Source organism: Giraffa tippelskirchi, chromosome 7 (assembly GCF_054371585.1).
Source record: "Giraffa tippelskirchi isolate mGirTip1 chromosome 7, T2T-mGirTip1v1.2.pri, whole genome shotgun sequence".
NCBI classification, from domain to species: domain Eukaryota; kingdom Metazoa; phylum Chordata; class Mammalia; order Artiodactyla; family Giraffidae; genus Giraffa; species Giraffa tippelskirchi.
The window spans coordinates 85,165,114-85,181,635 of record NC_137281.1 but is presented as its reverse complement, the minus strand read 5'-3'; the positions used below and the strand labels follow the sequence as shown (position 1 = coordinate 85,181,635).

The 16,522-nt window shown below is 36.1% G+C and overlaps 1 protein-coding gene across 6 annotated transcripts in view; it reads left to right on the top strand.

Moving 5' to 3' along the window:
• The window catches only part of MYO9A (myosin IXA), a 223,508-nt gene that overhangs the window by 156,854 nt on the left and 50,132 nt on the right, over positions 1-16,522 (top strand). For 3 of the 6 annotated variants that reach the window (XM_081506178.1, XM_081506177.1, XM_081506179.1), the window contains 6 exons: positions 958-1,068; positions 1,927-2,049; positions 4,002-4,151; positions 4,968-5,287; positions 5,887-7,494; positions 11,335-11,434. In XM_081506178.1, coding sequence (XP_081362304.1) covers positions 958-1,068; positions 1,927-2,049; positions 4,002-4,151; positions 4,968-5,287; positions 5,887-7,494; positions 11,335-11,434 — 2,412 coding nt within the window. Of the gene's footprint in view, positions 1-957; positions 1,069-1,926; positions 2,050-4,001; positions 4,152-4,967; positions 5,288-5,886; positions 7,495-11,334; positions 11,435-11,947; positions 12,164-16,522 lie in introns of all 6 variants that reach the window. The other 3 variants (XM_081506176.1, XM_081506175.1, XM_081506173.1) reach the window with 3 other exon arrangements.

The window sequence follows — 16,522 nt, the reverse complement described above, 5'->3', positions numbered from 1 at the left end:
ATGTAGTACTTTGAATGTTCCTGGCCCATACTAAGTGCTTAGTAAATGTTAGCTATTCCTTAATGGTTGGTTCTTTTATGGTGACAAAAAGGGAAACTGTTTTATTTACAGTTAAAGAGAAATTTGAGTCCCTGTTATCGAGACCTTGTTCTACGAAGAGTTCAATTAATACAGTATTTAAGGACACAGAATAAGTACTAAATAAACATTAACTGCTATTATTATTTAACATAAGCTGCCCGCTTGACTCTTTTCTTGATAGTTGGTTTACCCTATCTTCCTGCAGGAAAATGTTTGGGATTTCCTTAGTGGAAAATAGAAAATGGTATTTAGAGAATAAGGAGAAATACCAGAAATTTCAAGTACATCTTCTTTTGAATGTCTAAAAACATGCCTACGAGATACCTAGGAGTGACTGGTGATGAGGGACTATAGGAATTTTTTATTTTCCAGGGTGTCTTACAGGATCATCAGCAAAAACTATTTAGGGAGATAAACAGCTCTTGTACTAGTCATAGAAGATGAATCTGTCAGCTCTCAAGTTAACTGGAAGATTGTAGTAGGTGGTTTCTGAGTGAGATGGTGGGTAAAATCTTAACAAAAATATACTCTTAACTGTGTATAAGTAGTTTAATCTTGTTACAGATTTTATAGTGACTAAACTCTATGGCCTGTGGGCAGCAACATTTCCTTTTGAGTTTTGAGGGTGCTTTTCTTCTACAAGTAGTGAAGCCTGGAAGCTTGGTGTCTCTTTTTTTCCCTTTAGTCAGGCAGTCAGAACTTTTCTGAAGCTCCCAGTTGTGGAGGTAAGATTGTCTCATTGCCTCTGCTGTATCTTAACCAGACAACCTCCAGTCAGTTCCTAGATATTCAGAATTTAACTATACTTACAAAACAAACATAAATTTGGAGGTCTGTTGTTCTGGGTTAACCCTTTTTCTGTTTGCTTTCTTTTAGTTACCGTTAAGGTTCAATGATGCCTTGGTGCTTAGACAGCTTCGGTACACTGGGATGCTGGAGACAGTTCGAATTCGCCAATCAGGATACAGCTGCAAATATTCTTTCCAGGTTATGCTTTTATAGTGATATTTAAATTTATATGTACATCAAGTAAATTAGTCCTGTGTCTTGCTTATTTTTCATTTGGGACTCACTTGTTTATTTCTCTTAATTCTCCCCCCCATTCTGTCTTTCACATACAGAATTGAAGAGGGATAGAGAATACTCATTTCCATTGACTGACAGCAGTATCATTAAGCTTGTGTTGTGATAGATTCTGCTTCTTGGCTATTCTCATTTGATCTGAATGTTTGCTTATATAAGTTTACTCATAACATGGCAGTTCTTCACAGTGATTACTCCAGTAACTGAAATGCTATATCAGAGCAATCTAGTTCAAAAGAAAAGATCCCTTTTGATTTTCCCTAAAGTTTCTCAGCAGAATTTTCTTTCATAGTACGCTGCCAACAAGGCTTTCAGCTGTTCTCATCAGCTACTGCTGCTATGGGTATAGAAATTATTTTGAAGCTTTTCAGAAGCTGAGCATGTCTTTTCTGTTGAGGAGAAGCTTTATTTTCAGTTATAACCTGAAATAGCTGCCACTTTTCCTTATTTTTCTGCTAAAAATTTCAGAACCTTATGAAGTAACTTTTTCTTTGCTCTTTAGTATAGCTTTTTCAAAGGGAGAATTAGTTTCTGTCTTTCTTCTTTTCTTCCACTTTGATAACAAAATATATAGAAATCTCTACCCCCCATTTTACTAATTAATTAACGTTTTGTAGTATTTTAAATTAACAAGTAACGTCTTGGTTTCACCCCGTTTAAAATAATGAGACAGAAATCAACAAAAGGACAATTAACTTGTTTGGGGTCTTGTTTACATATAATTCTCTTGTGATTTTACAATATTTTCTTTTCATTTTTCAGGATTTTGTGAGCCATTTCCATGTACTACTTCCCCGAAATATTATTCCATCCAAATTTAACGTTCAGGATTTCTTCAGGAAAATAAATCTTAATCCAGATAATTATCAAGTTGGAAAGTCCATGGTAAATATAATATATACAGCCCTTGTCCAAACTGAGTATGTTTTTGTAGGCAGCAGCAGAGACACAAATATAGAGAACAGACTTGTGGACACAGTGGGGGAAGGAGAGAGTGGGACAAACTGAGAGAGTAGCATTGAAACACATACATTATCATATTAATGTAAAATTAAAATTTTAATATAGATTAAAATTACCAATTAATCTAAAATTAGATAGCCAATAGAAGTTTGCTGTATGACACAGGGAGCTCAAATCTGGTGCTCTGTGACAACCTAGAGGGGTGGGATAGGGTGGAAGATGGGAGGGAGGTTTAAGAAGGAGGGGACATATGTGTACCTATGGCTGATTCATGTTGATATATGGCTGAAACCAACGCAATATTGTAAAGCAATTATCCTCCAATTAAAAGTAAATAAATTAAAAAAATTATCCAATACAAAATATTATTAAAGTGATACTTTATGTTCTTTCTTAAAAAAAAAAATAATGGCAGTCTTTGCCTAGGAGAATGTTGATAAGAAAGATAATGTACAAGATATTATAAGGAAATTGATTAGACCAAGATTTTTAGTTAATGAGATGATCAGTATTAATCAAAGAGCTTATGACCAATGCTCTAGTGCTGCCTGTAATTTTAACTGCTTAAAAAGCATCTCTTTCTAGGTATTCTACTGTAATTTTCAACTCAGTTTGCCCAAAATGACGTTAGCCACATTCCCCTACTGTCTTTAACTAATCAGCTGCTCTTTTTCTCTGTCACCTTTCTTGTAGTTTCTAAGCTAGAAACCATAATCATATATGGCTTACCCTTCACTTTAACCTTTTTACAAAAAAGTTGTGTTTCCATTGTTTTTCCTTACAAATGATTCTCACATCTCTGCCTTTCCCTACATTCCTACTATTTCCATTTTAGTTCTGTTTCTTAGCTCTCACACATTTCTCTTATAGTAAATAGATCCATCATCTGATATCAGTCTGTTATTCCGTGTAACTCTGCCCTTAGTATCAAAATCATCATCTTCATATACTTCTTTCTTTATGTCAGCTTCCTGCTCAGTAATAATCACCCAATAACCTCCTGATTAAACATCTTTCTCTTTTTCAAGAACCTCCATGTTGTGACTTCATACTCTTTAATTGTTCCATGGTCCCCAGTATGTACATTTATTCTTGTTTCCAGCTCCTTGTTTTGCTCAGGAAGGGTCCTCTGTCTCTTGCCCTTGATATCACTCTATGGGTTTCTGATACCTATCTGTGCTTTTTAAAAATCTTTTTTAAATTTTTGACAAAAATGGGAGATAATGGACATGTTTCTTAGTTTGATTGTGATAATCATTTCACAGTTTATACATGCATCAAAACATCACATGGTACATCTTAAATATATACAGTTTTTAATATCAATCTGCTCTTAAAGTTGAGGTGCAAATCCTGTTTCCAGAGGGACTGTGTCTAATTTATCTTTATATCCCCCTAAATTCCTAAAGATTTATAATTGAATGAAAGAGTGAATAAACAAACTGATGAATATCTTTGGGCAGCAAAGACACCTTTGATGCATACTGGATTTTAAAAGATCGTTTTTATTTATCACTATTATAATCATTGGCTCCTGACAGCAGTGAATTTCCCCAGGGCATAATATATCACAATCTCTGGCACTGGGATTTTTGTACCTATGCTCACCTTTCCAGTTCCCCTTCTATATTTTAATACCTCCTTTCCAATTTGAGAATGACTGCTTTGGCTAAATGACTGCTTTTTCTATATTTCCTGATAGAAATATCAGGACTACCTGTACAAGTAGTACCTGTTCTCTAAAAAAGCTTACCATGGGAATCATCACAGGAATGACAATGCATTAAATAAATTTCTCGTTTCTTCTTAAGCTGTATTCTTCATCTTTTCCCCTTCATCTTCATCTTCATCTTCATCTTTTTCCCTTCTGGTAGGTGTTCCTAAAGGAGCAGGAACGACAACACCTACAGGATCTGCTTCACCAAGAGGTGCTCCGCAGAATCATATTGCTGCAGCGATGGTTCAGGGTCTTGCTATGTAGGCAGCATTTCCTCCATCTGAGACAGGCATCTATTGTCATCCAGGTGGGAAGGAAAGGATCCTTTGCATGAGATTGGCCAGTTTATTTAGCATTTGTTTTAGTAACTAGAAGTGTTTTATTGTGAATCATTTAAATAAGAATGTAAATTTCTTCAGAGATGCAAATGTGTCCTACTCATTTTTTAAATGTTCATAGCAACCAACAGATTTACCTGGTAATACAATAATAGACTATTAGTAAATATATTAATGTACAGTTGAAATTAAATTGAATTTATAGTTATAATGTCTTGTGAGGTATAATTAGGAGCAAAGGAGTTATGTGCCTTAATTTTTGTTGACAAAGTTACTTTTAGTTTTCTTAGTGATATTTGAGAATGATACATATATTGTTGTTATAATTATTCTTTCTGGATAAAAAGTTCATATTTTACATTTATCTTTTTATTTTCTCCCTCATTGATTTCTCCCTTATTCACAGCTGTTTTCCATAGGACCTTTTCTCTTTGTGCAAGAAAGTCTTTAATATTGTAATCTTTGAAATGTATACACATTGACCCATTAGTACTGGCAAATTGTAGATGAGAATATAATGTAATTTATTAAAATTAACTTGTAAGGCATGAAATCATCAAAAAATTAAATTATTTTAAGTTGTATAATTAACTTCATCAAGGTTATATTATCTAAAATTGTTATTTTCACTAAGCATATCTGGAAAACATTTTTTTACTTTAACCACCGACAATTTAGCTGTTTAGCCACTTAATCTTTAGTTATGACATAAGAGATTTCTTTTTTCTTTTTTCTGTGAAAATGTGTTATATGATGCCAGTTTTATTATTTTGTCTTCCCCACAGCAATTCTGGAGGAATTACGTACATCAGAAGCAAGTCAGAGATGCAGCTGTGCAGAAAGATGCTTTACTTATGGCAAGTGCAGCCACTCTTCTGCAAGCCTCCTGGCGTGCTCATTTACAGAGGCAGCGGTATTTGGAGCTGCGGACTGCTGCCATTGTCATCCAGCAGAGATGGAGGGAGCACTGTAGGCGGAGGCACTTGGCCGCTGTCTGTATACAGGCAAGATGGAAAGGCTACAGGGAACGTAAGAGGTATCAAGAACAAAGGAACAAAATTATCCTTTTGCAGTCACTGTGTAGAGGATTCAGAGCAAGACAAAGGTAATCTTTGTTGCTATAATAATTAACTCCTCTTTTCTCAAGTACTTTGCTTATATGTCTGCTCTATCATTTGCCTAACTTGAATTAGAACTGGTTGTGTACAATTTGTCTTCCCTTCTAGACTGTGATCCCCCCAGCAGTTTTAAACCACATTGTGTGGTTTATAATACTGAATTAAATTGGATTGAAAACCTAAATGGTCTCTGGTTATAACTGCTAAGAATTAACTTTACGTTGGGTTAAATCCTTAAAAATTGGCAACATTCCAACTGTTTTTACTTTCAGAAACTTCAATTTCATTGTTAAGTTTTATCTTAAAATAAGATGTTATTAAAATGAGAGCTTTGCTTCTGAGTTAATTTATGCTTTGATTAGAGTGCCCAATTAGAAATAATATACTTAATAAAACATCATCTCACTCATAGAAACAGAATTCTGAAATATGCATCCATGTTTAAGAAATACTTAATATTATAAAAAATTTTTTTTGAGACTTTTCACTTTTTAAAAAATTCTGAATAAACTTATTCTCTCCATTGGTAACCAAGAGACATCTCTAACCTGGTTTGTTTTTTTTTTTTTTTTCTGTTTCAATATAGATTTAAATCTCTGAAAGAACAAAGAGTAAAAGAAGCAAAACTAGAACTTGGATTGGCAAGTATCAAGCCCTATGGGACTCTGGAAATTCATGGTTCAGACCCTTCAAAATGGGAGGATTGTTCATTTGACAGCAGAGTAAAAGCCATAGAGGAATGTAAATCTGTGATAGAGAGTAATCGAGTTAGTCATGAAAGTTCAATGGACTGCTTGAATGAGTCCCCAAACAAGCGACAGGAGAGAGCCAGAAGTCAAAGTGGTGTGGACTTGCAGGAAAATGTGATTGTAAGAGAAAGACCCAAGTCCTTGGAAGATCTCCACCAGAAAAAAGTGAGTCGGGCCAAAAGAGAAAGTCGGAGAATGAGAGAACTAGAGCAAGCTATATTTAGCTTAGAATTGCTGAAAGTCCGTTCTCTTGGTGGTGTGTCTCCTTCAGAAGAGCGTAGATGGTCTACGGAACTGATGCCTGAGGGCCTTCAGTCTTTACAGGGTACACCTGATAGTGAAAGCTCACAAGGAAGCTTGGAACTTCTGAGCTGTGAGGAGAGCCAAAAGAGCAAACCAGAGCCCATAATTCTAGATGAAAGAGACTTGCCATTTGTACCACCTGAGGTATCTCACAGTCCAGATTTTGATCCACAGGACTATTCTCTCAGTGCCGCAAGTGAGGCTAACTATACATTAACTCAAAGAGGGCCACCCTCTGACTCAGTGCATTTAAAGAATGGGGCTGTGAAGGAAAAACTAGTTTGCAGTTCTGAGTCTATTACCTGTAAACCACAGCTGAGAGACCCCTTTGTTTCAAATAGTTTGCCTACATTTTTTTATATTCCCCATCAAGACCCACTGAAAACGAGCTCCCAGCTAGACACAAGAGTCCAGAGAAGCAAACTATCGGAAAGTGAAGAAACTCTTCCATCTCTTACTTTGGATATCAGCAGGGAAGCCGGAAAGTACCACCTCCCAGGAGAAAATCAGGTTGTTGCGTCTTTGAATACAGATTCTTCAAATACTGTGCTTAAGAAGTTAGAAAAGTTGAACACTGAGAAGGAAGAAAGGCAAAAGCAATTGCAGCAGCAGAATGAAAAAGAGATGATGAAACAGATTCGCCGACAAAAAGATATTTTAGAAAAGGAGCGTAAAGCCTTCAAGACAATTGAAAAACCAAGAACTGGGGAGAGTTTTCTGGTACCATCTTTCCATCAGTCAAAGCAGAGAATAGAGAGACCATCATCTCTACTCATCCTGAAAACCCCAAATAAGGATGAAGAACCCAGTATGGTTGGGACTCCATCAGTAACTATAAAAGATTCTGTTCTTGCTCCAAAAGACAATCCCTCTGCTCACTTACCCTTGAAGGACCGACCTGTCACTCTGTTCTTTGAAAGAAAAGGAAGCCCTGGCCAATCTCATACTGTCAAGGAATTATCCAAGACAGACAGAATGTCCACCCAACTGAATGTTGCCTGTAAACACTCTCATAGTCGCATTTCAAAGAGAGAACACCTTAGGCCGGCTCAGCCTTGTAGCCACAAATCTGATGACCCTTTCAGAGATGGAGCTACTAAGGCCATTTTTTTCACACCAAAGGAAAATATGAGTAGTTCCCTGTAAGTGAAGTGTTTATTTTTATGTATAAATGAGAAACTTTTTGGAAATTTTCATTAAGGTGCCTTGGTCTACCTCAGTTATTTGTATGGGTGCTACTCAAATTAGCCATTTTCTGTGTGTAAAAAAATTTCCTGATTTTTGACTACACCAGCCCCCTGAAAATTGGATATAATTATACCCTGGGAGTCTTTGACTAAGCACAGGCAGCAGGATTTTTAGTTCCCCCCCATTAAGGGAGAAAGCATTTGTGGAGAGCCACAGAGTGTCTGGAAATGCAGTAGACATTCAGCAAATGCTGGTTGCCCCACAGTTATTAGGTGTAGCAGTCCATGCTTATTTGTATCAGTCTTTAAAATTAATGGGATTTGTGATAACTATTGGCCTATTTATGGTCTTCATTAAGATCTTTGTACTTTTTTGAGGGGGGCGGATAAAAGCCACGTCATATTTACCATCTTAACCATTTTAAAGTGTACAGTTCAGTAGTGTTAACCATATGCACATTGTTGTGCAACAAATCTAGAACTTTATCTTGTAAAACAAATTCGGTTACCCTTGAAAGCAACTCTCCTTTTCCCTTTACCACCAGCCCCTGGCAACCACCATTCTACCTTCTGTTTATAAGAATGTGACTACTTTATTTTTATTTTTGGCTGCACTGCGACCAGGGATTGAACCTGGGCCCTCAGCAGTGAAAGCTTGGAGTCCTGACTGCTGGATAGCTAGAGAATTCCCTGTGACTAGTTTAGATACCTCATATAAGTGGAAGTTCCTTATACTATTAAGTTACCTTAACTAGTGGTAGCTGTGAGAAAGCATTTAAGTGGTACATAAAACAAATTTGATAAAATTTAAAATTTTTTATTAAGCCTAGTTACACAGTGGATTCTTTCAGTTCTTGTGGAAGAATATCACTGTTTAAATGAAAGGAGAGCTATATCTTAGGGTTAAAAAAAGTTAAATTTCATATTAACTGTGAAAATAACTTTCTCATCAAATCCTGAGCTTTTACATCTTTCAGTCTTTAAAAAACTGCATACAGATTTTATAGAAAACCTTTGTAAACATGAGCAAGAGATCATTGATATTTTATTTTTCCACTAAGAATTTTTATGTTATAAAATGCAGTTGGACTACATGACAGCTTGAGATCCTAGTCCTGCCCGTTAATCTGTAGATTGTCCAGCAGTTCAAAGACTCTGTAGCAAAAAAGCCCATCAGAAAATGTTAAGAACATATTATTTTCTGCCTTTCTGACTCAGTTTAGTTATGTGAGGGATGTGTGTGTGTGTGTATAGTTGTTAGATCCATGAATCTGTTTTATAGAAGACTTCCGTTCAGTTTAGTTCAGTCACTCAGTCGTGTCCGACTCTTTACGGCCCCATGGACTGCAGCACGCCACGTCTCCCTGTCCATCACCAACTTCCAGAGTTTACTTAAACTCATGTCCATTGAGTTGGTGATGCTGTCCAACCATCTCGTCCTCTGTCGTCCCCTTCTCCTCCTGCCTTCAATCTTTCCCAGCATCAGGGTCTTTTCAAATGAGTCAGTTCTTTGCATCAGGTGGCCAAAGTATTGTAGTTTCAGCTTCAGCATCAGTCCTTCCGATGAATATTGAGGACTGATTTCCTTTAGGATGAACTGGTTGGATCTCCTTGCAGTCCAAGGGACTCTCAAGTCAAAAGCATCAATTCTTCGGGGCTCAGCTTTCTTTATAGTCCAATTCTCACAACCATACATGACTACTGGAAAAACTATGGCTTTGACTAGACGAATCTTTGTTGGCAAAGTAATGTTTCTGCTTTTTAATATGCTGTCTAGATTGGTCATAACTTTTCTTCCAAGGAGCAAGCATTTTTTAATTTCATGGCTGCAGTCACCATCTGCAGTGATTTTGGAGCCCCCAAAAATAAAGTCTGTCACTGTTTCCCCATCTATTTGCCATGAAGTGATGGGACCAGATGCCATGGTCTTAGTTTTCTGAACGTTGAGTTTTAAGCCAACTTTTTCACTCTCCTCTTTCACTTTCATCAAGAGGCTCTTTAGTTCTTCTTCACTTTCTTCCATAAGGGTGGTGTTATCTGCATATCTGAGGTTATTGATATTTCTCTCGGCAGTCTTGATTCCAGTTTGTGGTTCATCCAGCCCAGCGTTTCTCATGATGTACTCTGCATATAGGTTAAATAAGCAGAGTGACAATATACAGCCTTGACGTACTCCTTTCCCTACTTGGAACCAGTCTATTGTTCCATATCCAGGTCTAACTGTTGCTTCCTGACCTGCATACAGATTTCTTAAGAGGCAGATTTCAAAAACATTAATCATCCTTGTGAATTACTCCTCTTATCATTTTGCCAAGATACAGCCTTAACAGCTACTTGACCTAGTTTACTTTACCTTATTAACAACTATTTATCTTCAAAATGATTGTGTATTAGATTGTTTGCATGAAAGCTTAAGGGAAATCCATACTTCACATCTTCTCTTATTCTGTAAGTAATACTAGAAACATTAGCATTTTATAGAATTGTAAATGTTAGTGTCTCTAAGTTATCTATTCAGTTACCACATGTTATAGATGAGGTCACTGGTGCCTGTGGACGTGAAATGACCTGGATAAGGTCACATAGTTAGAAATAGCTGAGCCCAGAATTTGAGTTTCCTGATTAGAAATCAGCTTTGGGTGTCCTGATTAGGAAGTAACATTAGATTAGTGTTCTTTCTATGCCGTAGGGTGGTAAGTACATCATAGTCCTCATCTGGTTAGCAAGGGACAACAAAAAAGAAATCATGGAAAAACTTAGAGAAAATGCTGTGAGTTTAAAAGTTAATCAGAGTATCCAGGTGCTATCAAAGGTCCTCTTTATCAAAGGTCCTATTAATTGCCCCTCTTTTGGAGAACAAATCAAAGGTAAATGACTCAACTGTGGCAAGAGAGATTTGAATAATCAAAAGGGAATCTTTTAGGACAACCTAGGGTTGCTGGACTTGACTTTATACTGGTCAGAAAGGAAGGTCTCTAAGAAGATTTTAGCTGTAAGAAAGGTATGTTTAGGGATTATTGTGTGGGGCAAAGGACAAGATAACCTAGGCCTTCATGGAAGATTTTGAATGCAAGGGCAATTAGTTTGCCAAATGATATTATAAGTTAGTGTCTACTTTAAACTCAGCAGTGTGCTAGAAGGTAAAATATGATTTTCAGTGAGTTTACAGTCTTGCTAAGAAGAGATGAGCAGTATGTTACTGATAAATTTTAAGATTCATGGTCCTGAGGTAATATAGATAATTGGGTTCGTAAAAGTACAGGTTTGCTTCAGATTTTCATCAGACACAAACATTCATTTCTGCAGAGAATTGAATGATAAAGCAGTCATGTCATGTGGTTATTCAAGCAAAAATTAAATTCTTGTAAACTAACACTATCCTGTCTTTATGGTTTGGGGCATACTTCTTTTAGTTTGATAACAATTTCTTACTCTGTCAGTGTTGATTTTATTCTGTACAGCCTCAAATTTTAAAATTAAGCCAACAGATAAAAGTGGCAGAGAGATTTCAGAAAGAAAACTTGTTTGTCAATAGAACCATCTCCCTATAAAGCAAAGTGATGAGATCCTCATCACTCGGTAGCTACTTATCAGGTGTTTTATAATGATGAGCATATAAAGACCCCTTCTAAGACTAATTCTTAAGATTTGTGGACTCGGTATTTTCCCTTTCTCATCATGAAATCCATTTCTTTGACCTGGCTTGTTAGACTATATTTCATGCTATCCTTTTAAGACTGCTGCCATGAGTTATCTGCTAAGAATTGAAATGCAATCCTGTTGTTTCATCTGAAGTGTCACCATGGAAGCCTTGAACAGTGGAAATCCTCAACTCCAGAAACAAGATGAACCAACTTGGAAACCTGTAAAATTAACTGGGCCGGGCCAAGGAGAGGTAAGTGTTGAATTTTGTTTTATTTATCCTCTATGCAAAATAGGTGCATACTGTTTTGGAAATTACTGTTCTTATAGTTAGAACACTTCATCTACTCATTTACTCCCAAGTGTTTATAGAAAAAGAAGCCATGAGTTAGTAAGTCTGTTATACTCAGAGAGGAATACTTCAGGCAGGGAAGAATGCCTACAAATCCAGATTATATTTACAAAAAAGGAATTCTAAAGGAAAAGAAGGCAATTTATGCAGGTGACTTTGGTGACTTATTATGGCAGTGAAAAATGACTTCCTTGGCTATGGAGAAGAACAGTGTGGATTTAGCTTCCATTCTTTGTCCAGAGTAATGAATATGGATTGCTTTTGGTTATGGCTGTCACTTCTAGTGGAAAAGGCATGGGGCGGGAGGGGATGTTTCAAGAAATTCATGAGCTCTCTGATGTCTTTCATTGGCATCATCTCCCAAAAAACCAAAACAAAACATTGTTGTGTTATTTGTTTTATCATTTGGTCAAGCAGGTTGCCAGACCGGCCCATAAAAAGAAAGCTCGAATGGCGCGGACGCGCTCCGATTTCTTGACTAGAGGTACTTTTGCCGATGGGGAGGGGGATACAGAGGAAGATGATTACGATGACATTATTGAGCCCCTTCTCTCCCTTGACCAAGCTTCTCACTCTGAGCTAGGGCCTGCACCCAGCCTGGGTCAGGCCTCTCACAGTGACTCCGAAATGGTAATTTTATAGCAATATAAGAAAAATAGGCAACAAGCAAATCTGATGAAAATAGTCTTTGCTAATCTAAAGCTAACCTTCACAGCTTCTTCTCCATATAATGGTTTGTACGTAGGAAACCTCAGTGAACACAGCAACTAAAGCTAAACCTTAATTTAACAGGACTTGGATTAAGGGCAGTTTAGCAGTATATGTCAGTTAAATCATAAATTAGGCAAAAAATATTAAAATTATTTAACTTAGCACTAATGTAGAAGTTTTCTGTGTTCTGTCTTAAAAATTTCTAGACAGGAGCCTCAAACTTTTTTTGTAAAGGGCCAGATATTAAATATTTCAGACTCTATGGGTCATACAGTCTCTGTCGGAACTGGTTAACTCTGCTATTGTAGAGTGGATACCGCCGTAGGCAGTAAGTGAACAAAGGTGCCTGGCTGTGTTCCAATAAAACTATTTACAAAAACGGGCAATGAGCTTTATTTGACCTGCTAGCTATAGTTTCCTGATCTCTCTGTGGTCTAATATGTTAAATAATCCAGTAGCTTTTAACTGAAATAGTATTCTCTCTTTCTCTCTCTTTTTTTTTTTTTTTGCATTTAAACCTTCCCCTCTGCATTTTTTAGTAATAAAAAATAAACATGAATTTTTAAAAAATTTAATGAGAAATGCCAAAAATATCTTCCTGGACCAACCCAGCCAACTAAAAGGCTGTAGATAATGTGAATTTGTATTAATCACAAATTATAACGTTAACATTATGTTTAAATAAAGCTGCATAAATAAAATAGCTTTATTATCATGTCTCAGCCCAAATTAGGTACATATAGTTTGATATGTTTGAGTGTATTTATGGATATAAAGTGTTTGATTTTGGAATGGCCTGGAAAATACAGTAGGAGTACCCTGTATATCTATTATGTACTAAATGTTATCACTGAGGAAGTAGAGTGATATGCATTTTATTTCCATGCATATCCTTAATTAAGTTTAGTCTCTAATGTTCTTCTGTAGTATCTGTTCACTATGGGAGGAACATTTTAGGATGGTCTTCTTTTGACTCATTAAATATTTTATCTTTGAATGGTTTTAAGCTGTTTGGGAGCTTCTCTGGTGGCTCAGATGGTAAAGAATCTACCTGCAATGTGGGAGACACAGGTTTGTTCCCTGGGGCAGGAAGATCCCCTGGAGAAAAAAATGTCTACCCGCTCCAGTATTTTTGCCTGGAGAGTTCTATGGACAGAGGAGCCTGGTGGACTCATGTGGCCACAAAGAGTCAGACACAACTGAGCGACTAACACTTTCACTTTTTTTTTTTTTTTTTTACTTTCCGACTGTTTGTGCCAAAGACCTAGTTAATTAAAATTATCACTAAGTTCCAGAATATTCTCATTGTCTTTATCTTTTGTTGGAGATAGACCCAGTTTTAAAATGATAATATGAATATTCTAAGGAAGAAAAAATAAAATCACCAACAAAAATAGAAAAATGCACAGCCAGTTATCTAATTAGACAAATGAATCATTACCCTGAACCAAATGGTAAAAGTTACTCAGCCTGTATGTTTATTAATATATCTAATTAGAACCGAAGACTTCTCTTCAGTGTAGGATTAAATAACTCCACTTTGGAGATGGCCCTTTTTTTGAGTTATAATTATTGAAACGTATTCTATCATATGCTTAGTTGGTTAGAGATGAAATCATGTAATGGAGCAAACTAATTTTAATGAAAAAACACTGCTATATATTTCTAGTATAAATAGGGAGCATACTTAAATTATTCTCCAGTTTTCATTTGTTGAAGAATTCAGCATTTGTAATTGCTGTTTTGTTCCTGAGAGTTTTCTTTGATACAAACCTTTCTTTGATACAAGTCCTTTTGGTGGTAGAATTCTTTCTGAGAACTCTTATTGAGATGAACCAAGAAGCTGGGCTTTCTGCTTGGAGCATTCAGCCCCTTTAAGGGTTCTGTCTGGCAGTCTTTGCCTGTGATTCTGTTCGCCTGCTTGACGGTCACTGCATGCCCGTAGTTGTAGAGCGCCCTCCTGCACAGTGTGTGAGTCACCTCTCCAGCTTTCTCACTGTCCTTGTGTTTCATCACTAGCTATTTTAGGAATAGGTTGTGGTGTTTGTTTCTGGTGGACACTTGCATGAAGAAGCTTTGCTTTCTCTAGATTATGCTGACAGATACTTATTGGGGTTGGGGGTGGGAAGGGTAGGGACAGTTTTAAAGTATGTTTCTGTTTATCTGAAAATATGCCATGTTCTAATGTTATCTGATATTGTGAAAATGAAGACTAATTATTTCTAACTGGAATCTACTGAATTATCAAAATCGAAATATCTTCAGGGTTGTAAACGGTCTTGATTTTCTGGGCACATGATTTTTTTAAAAGCTGGATAGTTTTGTGGTTTTTTTTTTTTTCCTGGACAAAGTGACTTAGTAACTCTGACATTTGCTAAGAAGTGTGTCTTTCCTCAAGGAAGCCATCAACTGACCTTTCCATTTGTGAAATAACTGATCCTAATGAGATTAAAAACAGTTAGATATGAATTCCTTCAAGGGGATTTGATAAGCATTACCTCTGGAGTTGACAAATCGGTAATTAGTTGTTACTTGCAGTGAAGGAGTGGAAGTGAGAGTAGTAGTTTCTGTCTTTATGACCTCGGTTTTGGTTTTTTTTTACTTTCAACTCTGCCATTTGAATAACTGTTTAGTCTCTGTATGCTGCTTTCGCTTAGTTTTTATACATACCATGTTGGTTTTTACCCAAGAACAACAACATGTTCTGCTAAGCAACATTTTAAAGATAGCTTTCATATAGCTTTTTATTTAGTCTCTGAATTGTGTGGATGATGAGTTAATAAAATCATTTCTACCCCTTATTTGTAGGATTGATATAGGTAACAGAGTTTTCTCTGTATAGTTTCTTCTGCCATTCCCTACACTTAAAGCAGTCATCTCCATGTGTCTGACTCCCAAACAGTTCTCCAGAATTTGTTGTCTTTATCTCCTGTATGATAAAACTGAGTTTTTCATTTTCCCCCAGAATTACTGTACTTCTTACCTTCCTATTTCTGTTTGGATTTCTCTGAGATACTGTTTACTCCTTATCTGTGTTGAATTTTCCTTCTCTTTACTCCACAGAAAACTGCCAGGAAAAAACCCATTGATCAAGCACGGCTAAGTCTATTAGCTTATTTTACAGTAAGAGGAAAGCCACCTCGACTAGGTCTTAGTAATTTTTCAGAAAGGGGAAGTCAGGAAAGGGTATTTATAATATTTTGGGACCTAGGCTAGTGATTTTGAGGTGAGTGTTGCAAGTTGGAAAACTGGTGAATTGAACAGTTTATGGCATAAAAAGTTTAGATTGGTGGCCCCAGGACAGCAGCTTATTGCATACACTTAGTATTTACTTTTTAACATACTGTTTTCTATTTTATTTTTTTTAATTTCTTCAAGCCTGTTAGGGCTCTCTGGCTTTCAGTTTTGTTATTAAGATTTTCATTAATTTTGTTTTGCCCCCCTTTGGCTGTACCTCTCAGCTTGCAGGATCTTAGTTTCCTGAACAGAATTTGAACCCCTGGCCATGGAGTGAGATCCTAACCACTAGGCCACCAGGGAACTCCCTACACTAAGTATTTATATATGTATTTTATTCCGCCCAAAAAGTCAGAAGACAGCATTGCCACTTTCTGCTGTTTGATTTGGTAGAATTTTCCTATGAAACTATCTGGGATTGGTACTTGTTTGTAGTATAAGTTCTTCTGTTTCTTCTAGGAGAATTAACCTTTAAAGCTTTCTGTCTAATAAGGTCAATTTTGGCAACTAGTTTTTCCGTTTCATTGTTCAGATTTACTTGCATAGAGGTCTATAAAGTAGTCTCATGATTTAAAAAAATTTTGTTTCAGTGGTTATTTCCCTTTTGTCAGTTCTTATTTCATAGATTATTTTTTTCTTTACCTAGTTATTTGTCTATTTTGTTAATTTTTTCCAGAGTAACAGGATCTGGTTTTATTTATCATATTCCCTTTTTTTTCATTCTCCACTGATTTCTGTTTTTACCTTATGTTTATTATTTATCATATTTTCTTTTGGTTTACATTCTTATTTTTCTAGTCTCTGAGTGAGTAATTTAATTAATTTATTTTTACTGATACAGGTTTTAAGGCTATGAATTCTCCTCTGATCACACTTCAGATATATCTCATTTATTTTAATGTGTAAATGATTCATTATTTGTAAGAAAATCTGTAATCTTAGTTTATATTTCTTTATTTTACCTGAAACTTGTTTAATAAAAATTTTTTTAATTTTCAGATGAAGAGCCTTTTTGTTTTTAAATCTTTGTTAGTTTCTAGT